The following is a 7,500-nucleotide window of genomic DNA, read 5'->3' as shown; positions in this document are numbered from 1 at the left end:
GTCTAGCTGTACACTAGCTTTAGTTGGGGGGGGGGGGGGGGGGTTAAAATATTAGGGCTGTGTAGCAGTCTCCTCTTGACTGGAAAGGGTGTGGGATTTGTAATAACCTATACTAGGAGGCCCCAATGTCTGAGCCATGTCTAGCTATGTAAATGTAAAATGGCTGTTTGTGAAAACCCAAATATCTGTATTTTAGTACATTGTATTGGATTAATTGTGTGTGTGTGTGTGTGTGTGTGTGTGTGTGTGTGTGTGTGTGTGTGTGTGTGTGTGTGTACAGTCACCTATCCTAAGTACTGTAGGATGGAGCTGGCACTACGTAATAAACCTATCATAGTGTTACCAACTCTGTCAGCTAGCCTTATGTTAATGGTTGAATTGATTCTAAGGCCAGTTTGATTAGCTTGAGTGTTTTAAGGATTCCATGGTAAAGCAGCAGTCGGGGTTATGGTGAAGTAATGGGGAAGGGGGTTATGGGGAAGTAATGGGGTTATGGTGACATAATGGGGAAGGGGGTTATGGGGAAGTAATGGGGAATGGGGTAATGGGGAAGGGGGTTATGGTGAAGTAATGGGGTTATGGTGAAGTAATGGGGAAGGGGGTTATGGGGAAGTAATGGGGTAATGGGGAAGGGGGTTATGGTGAAGTAATGGGGTTATGGGGAAGTAATGGGGAAGGGGGTTATGGGGAAGTAATGGGGTTATGGGAAAGTAATGGGGAAGGGGGTTATGGTGAAGTAATGGGGAAGGGGGTTATGGGGAAGTAATGGGGTTATGGTGACATAATGGGGAAGGGGGTTATGGGGAAGGGGGTTATGAGGAAGTTATGGGGGTTATGGTGACATAATGGGGAAGGGGGTTATGGGGAAGGGGGTTATGGGGTTATGGTGACATAATGGGGAAGGGGGTTATGGGGTTATGGGGAAGTAATGGGGTTATGGTGACATAATGGGGAAGGGGGTTATGGGGAAGGGGGTTATGAGGAAGTTATGGGGGTTATGGTGACATAATGGGGAAGGGGGTTATGGGGAAGGGGGTTATGGGGTTATGGTGACATAATGGGGAAGGGGGTTATGGGGTTATGGGGAAGTAATGGGGTTATGGTGAAGTAATGGGGAAGGGGGTTATGGTGAAGTAATGGGGAAGGTTTTTTTTGGGAAGTAATGGGGAAGGGGGTTATGGGGAAGGTTTTTTGAAGTAATGGGGAAGGGGGTTATGGGGAAGTAATGGGGTTATGGTGACATAATGGGGAAGGGGGTTATGGGGAAGTAATGGGGAAGGGGGTTATGGGGAAGTAATGGGGTTATGGTGACATAATGGGGAAGGGGGTTATGGTGACGTAATGGGGAAGGGGGTTATGGGGAAGTAATGGGGTAATGGGGTTATGGGGAAGTAATGGGGTTATGGGGAAGTAATGGGGAAGGGGGTTATGGTGAAGTAATGGGGAAGGGGGTTATGGTGAAGTAATGGGGAAGGTTTTTTTTGGGAAGTAATGGGGAAGGGGGTTATGGGGAAGTAATGGGGAAGGTTTTTTTGAAGTAATGGGGAAGGGGAAGTAATGGGGTTATGGTGACATAATGGGGAAGGGGGTTATGGGGAAGTAATGGGGTTATGGTGACATAATGGGGAAGGGGGTTATGGTGATGTAATGGGGAAGGGGGTTATGGGGAAGTAATGGGGTTATGGTGACAATGGGGAAGGGGGTTATGGGGAAGTAATGGGGAAGGTGGTTATGGGGAGGTAATGGGGTTATGGTGAAGTAATGGGGAATGGGGTAATGGGGAAGGGGGTTATGGGGAAGTAATGGGGTTATGGTGACATAATGGGGAAGGGGGTTATGGTGACGTAATGGGGAAGGGGGTTATGGGGAAGTAATGGGGTTATGGTGACATAATGGGGAAGGGGGTTATGGGGAAGTAATGGGGAATGGGGGAATGGGAAGGTAATGGGGTTAAGGTGAAGTAATGGGGTTATGGTGACGTAATGGGGAAGGGGGTTATGGGGAAGTAATGGGGAAGGGGGTTATGGTGAAAGGGGTGATCAGTAATGGTGAAGGGGGTTATGGGGAAGGGGGTTATGGGGAAGGGGGTTATGGGGAAGGGGGTTATGGGGAAGGGGGTTATGGGGAAGGGGGTTATGGGGAAGGGGGTTATGGGGAAGGGGTTATGGGGAAGGGGGTTATGGGGAAGTAGTGGGGAAGGGGGTTATGGGGAAGGGGGTTATGGGGAAGGGGGTTATGGGGAAGGGGGTTATGGGGAAGGGGGTTATGGGGAAGGGGGTTATGGGGAAGTAGTGGGGAAGGGGGTTATGGGGAAGTAGTGGGGAAGGGGGTTATGGGGAAGGGGGTTATGGAAGGGGGTTATGGAAGGGGGTTATGGAAGGGGGTTATGGAAGGGGGTTATGTGGAAGTAATGGGGAAGGGGGTTATGTGGAAGGGGGTTATGGTAAAGTAATGGGGAAGGGGATGATCGGGGCCTATTAGCTGCTCTCTCCCATCGCTCCACATTCAACAAGATGTTCTTTATATATATATATGTATATACTCTGTCTTGCTCCCCCCGTCCCCCACCATGTCCCATCTAATCACCCCTTAAACTGTTTTGAAATGATTGGCATTGCTCTGTCTTTTTTCTCTCCCTCTTCTTCTTCAGTTCTTCTTGTCCCTCTGACTGTGCGTGCCCCTGGCTGGTCTTAACCAGTACCACGTTTAGGAGTAGCGTGTTCTTTTCTCCCTTCTCCTTTGGCCCGCTTTCTCTTTTGTGTGAGTTTCCCTTATCGTGTGATGCGTTCTCCAGATGGTGTTTAAGACTGGAGTGTTTTGAATGCAGGAGATTGGCTTTGGGGATGGGAAGGTGGATGTGAGGAGGGAGGGGGAGAAAGTTAGATGCACAAATATCATACTGCCCCAAAAATGCTAACTTACCCTGTTATTGTAATGGGAAGAGGTTAGCATGTCTTGGGGGTGTGAGATTTGTAACTTTCTCACTCATCATTAATCACGATGCATTCAGGACTATCTGTGGTAGCATCCACATTCATGTAGAAGTGTTTAGAAACATATATTCTTATTTAGAAAAAAGTGACTCCAAAATACATTATTTACCATTTCATTTCTATTGAGCACAAAATCATCTGAAGCACAACCAAAACAAACAGAAAATGCATCCAAGTTTGTAGAGTCACAAGCTTGATGTAATCATTGCTTGCTAGGAATTTGGGACCAAATACTACACTTTTGACTCCTTTTAATAAACACATAAGTGAATTTGTCCCCATACTTATGCTCCTCTAAAATGGGGGACTATATACCGAAAAAACTGTTCAACCGATATGGATGATAATAATACCCTCAGATTAAAGCGGACAGTCTGCACTTTAACCTCATAGTCATTGTATCATTTCCAATCCAAAGTGCCAAAACAGAAACAAATTGTCACTGTCCCAATACTTTTGGAGCTCACTGTAGATGTGGCTCTGATTAGTCCAATAGCAAGTGCAGGTTAGAAATACGCCCTCACAAATTCCCTGTATATAAATCTAGTCCTCTCTCTCTGATTGAGGTGCAGAGGGCTGAGCAGAGTAAACAACCTATTTGGAGGAGAGAAAAAAAGGAAAAAGGCACTGTGGTCTGTTTTTTCAATTATGTTGTGTTGTTTTTATAGTGCAATTTTGGTCAGACAGAAGTGCAGTAAATGAATGCAGACTGTTTTTCCTCTCTTCTAGGGAAGGAAACACAGGATGGGGAGGGATGGGGTGATGATGCATGGAGGAAGAAGAGAGAAGTGGGAGGGAGCAAGGGAGGGAGGGAGCAAGGGAGGGAGGGAGCAAGGGAGGGAGGGAGCAAGGGAGGGAGGGAGGGAGCAAGGGAGGGAGGGAGGGAGCAAGGGAGGGAGGGAGGAAGGTGGAAAAAAAGTATTTGGCTTCCCTGTCAGTTTCTGTTTATCAGTTACAATGATAGGCAATGGACTTCTTCTACTCTTTTGTTTTTAGCTGTTGAGCACACTGTTAGGGTGTTTCTCAACCCTCCTCCACCACACTCCATTCTTCCTCCACTCCTCCTCTTCCTCTTTTCTCTTTTGTTTTATCCATGCCTTAATCAACGTAGTTCGGCCTGGCGGCCAGCTGGGAGTGTTTAAGCGTGGTTCCATGTTAAAATAAAAAGCACCATGGGGAATATGACCCCTGATTCCCGTAAACCTCCTTCTCTCCTCTCCTACTGGCACAATAAAGGTATTTAAAAAAACTACAAATCTCCTCCTCTAAGCCAGCTGCTGCTGCATAATACGTTTTCCTAATGGTAACTATAAAATCTCTCTTCATCTCCCCCCTCTGTCAATTAAAAATATATATTTTTCTTAAGTGCAAAAATGTCATCCATTTTGCCTGCCCTCTCCATTCAATCACATTGAAAAGTGTGTGTGTGTGTGTGTGTGTGTGTGTGTTTAACAATGAAACCTCCTTTTGAATTCCATTTAGATTTATTGGCCATGAGCTGGTAAGCTTTCACTAGACATACTGTTATTGCCCTCTTAGACCATGGAATTTGCCTCATCCTACTCTTTCCTCTTTTAGAGAAAACTATCCCCTTGACCCTCCTAAATCAACACCGTGTGTGTGTCTTGGGGTATCTGCTCAATAAAATGCACCTTGTGGAATGCCCCCTGCCTCAGAGAGAGTGTGAGAGAGACACACACACCCACACACTTTTAAACCCAGTTCTAATATTACAATTTTAGGGGACTGTATCGCTGTGTTCCCCAGTGTCTCATCTCTCCTTTTCCTTCAACTCTGACAATGGGGCTCTTTCTGTAAGTCTGGCAAACACTCAGTCTATGGTTGCTGTGGGAGGGAGTGGGAGTGTGTGTGTGTTGCTCTTTCTCTCTCCTCTGCCCTCTGTATGTGCTGCATTTGGGTGGAGCAGGGCATTTTCCCTTCAAGTCTCAGTGGGGTGGGGCATAACATATGTGTGTGTGTGTCAGACTTGGGTTGAAACACTGAGGATTTGCTTTAGTCTGGACAGTGCCAGGTGGATGGGGTTTGCACTTCTTTCTATTCATATTATTGTAACAGACAAGCACAATGTAGCACGTATAGTAGTATCTGAGATCACGTCTGCCCTGTGTGTTTGTCCAGGTCTTTGAAGTTCTTGGAGGGGTGGGGCTGAGTCTATCCTCAGGCCATGGGAAAATCTACCAGTCTTATTTGGAGATTACACAGTACCATTTCTACCACTCTAACAACCACATTCTCACTCTCCTCTCCCAGCTGGAACAACCATATTAAAAAGGACCATAACACAACCACTGGATAACTAACTAATACCGAACGCAGCCACAGTGAAGCAGGGGGTATATAATGGGTATAATAGTACTGGAGTGCCGGGATAGAAGTTGCCCCGTAACCACAGATCTAGGATCAGATATTCAAATCCTAAGCCAAACCATCAGCAGGTTTTTAGGAAGAATCGGAACCTGTATCAGTGATTTGGGGCAACTTCTGCGTACTGTTGGTGGACTTGGGAAGAAGGAGAGTAAGAGAGAGTGAGTCTGTCTGTGAATGACAGGAACATTGCTTCGAGGAAGTCTAATTTGCCAATGTCACGGTCATCTCTTTTGACATTCAGGGAAATTGCAAAGAATAACCCGAATTACAGAGGCTGCCAGGCTTTCTAGGCAACCAACCTGCGTGAGTCTGTGTGTGTGTGTGTGTGTGTGTGTCATTCTGTAAGCGAGTGTCAAGGCTTTCTGCCACGCTGCATGTTATATTATAGCTTAATATGTATCCCTCTTCCATCACCACTCTGCTGCACATACAGTATGTAGAGGAGACACACACACACACACACACACAATACGGTGCCAGGTTAATGTGCTGTAGATTTAGAAACATCAGCAATGAGTGCATAATGGAATGTTTACATAGCTAGCAGTGAGACAGAGACAGACAGAAAGCCAGGCATAGCAGGACAGTTAGTCCCAGTGACTATATCCATATCTATCAAGTCATGATGGAGCTCCCTACCATTACCTCAATGTCTCACTCCACCATTTCCTTTACCACATTACTAAACTGTACAAGATCATTAGATCATACAGCGTGCAGGTGCCCACAGACCGAGCCTGAGTGAGAGAACAGGTCAATGAAGATGTATCAGTCGACATGTAAAGTATTTTCTTTGTTTCTAATCTATTTATGTCTCCTCTTTTCCGTCAATTTTTATTTTCTCCCTCCCTTTTCCTTTCTCTCTTGCCCCCCTTCCTCTTCTCTCTCTGTATCTCCCCTACTCCTTTCCCTCTTTCCACTCATCTCTCTCTCTATTTCACTCTATCTTTCTCTCTCTGCTGTCCAGATGTGGAGCAGATGGCTATTGACTGGCTGACAGGAAACTTCTACTTTGTGGATGACGTGGACGACCGGATCTTTGTGTGTGACAAGGACGGTCAGACGTGTGTCACCCTGCTGGACCAGGAGCTGTACAACCCCAAGGGCATCGCCCTGGACCCCACTATGGGGTGAGGACACACTCTCAGTCGCACGCACAGTCGCACGCCCCCAGACTGCTTATGCGTCCGTGTTTTGTCTTTTATGTTATGTATCTTATACCAATCCATCACCACTAGAAGTCGACCGATTAATCGGAACGTCCGATTAATTAGGGCCGATTTCAAGTTTTCTTAACAATCGGAAATCAGTATTTTTGAAAATAGATTTGGCAGGGGCGGCAGCGTAGCCTAGTGGTCATTGAAAATAAGAATTTGTTCTTAACTGACATGCCTAGTTAAATAAAGGTAAAAAATAAAAAAAAGATTAAAAAAATATATATATATTTTTTACACCTTTTATTTAACTAGGCAAGTCAGTTAAGAACACATTCTTATTTTCAATGACGGCCTAGGAACAGTGGGTTAACTGCCTTGTTCTGGGGCAGAATGACAGATTTTTACCTTGTCAGCTCCGGGATTCAATCTTGCAACCTTACAGTTAACTAACGTTAGTCCAACGCTCTAACCACCTGCCTGTCATTGCACTCCACGAGAAGCCTACCTGTTACGCGAATGCAGTAAGAAGCCACGGTAAGTTGCTAGCTAGCATTAAACTTATCTTATGAAAACAGTCAATCAATCATAATCACTAGTTAACTACACATGGTTGATGATATTACTAGTTTATCTAGCGTGTCCTGCCTTGCATATAATCGATGCGGTGCTCCAACGTGTACCTAACCACAAACATCAATGCCTTTCTTAAAATCAATACACAAGTATATATTTTTAAACGTGCATATTTAGCTAAAAGAAATCCAGGTTAGCAGGCAATATTAACCAGGTGAAATTGTGTCACTTCTCTTGCGTTCATTGCACGCAGAGTCAGGGTATATGCGATTAATAATAAACATTTTGTTTTCGAAATGATAGTTTCCGGATTCGACCATATTAATGACAAAAGGCTCGTATTTCTGTGTTATTATAATTAAGTCTATGATTTGATAGAGCAGTCTGAC

At 45.2% G+C, this 7,500-nt stretch overlaps 1 protein-coding gene across 4 annotated transcripts in view; it reads left to right on the top strand.

The window, feature by feature from the left end:
- LOC109895151 (low-density lipoprotein receptor-related protein 1) overlaps positions 1-7,500 on the top strand; it is a 185,014-nt gene that overhangs the window by 91,745 nt on the left and 85,769 nt on the right. For all 4 annotated transcript variants that reach the window (XM_031823106.1, XM_031823091.1, XM_031823099.1 and 1 more), the window contains exon 7: positions 6,349-6,511. In XM_031823106.1, the coding sequence (XP_031678966.1) occupies positions 6,349-6,511 (163 nt within the window). The remainder of the gene's footprint in view (positions 1-6,348; positions 6,512-7,500) is intronic.

The sequence above is a fragment of the Oncorhynchus kisutch genome, linkage group LG1, assembly GCF_002021735.2.
Source record: "Oncorhynchus kisutch isolate 150728-3 linkage group LG1, Okis_V2, whole genome shotgun sequence".
NCBI lineage: Eukaryota > Metazoa > Chordata > Actinopteri > Salmoniformes > Salmonidae > Oncorhynchus > Oncorhynchus kisutch.
The sequence above is the reverse complement of the archived record's forward strand: the minus strand, read 5'-3'. Positions and strand labels throughout refer to the sequence as shown.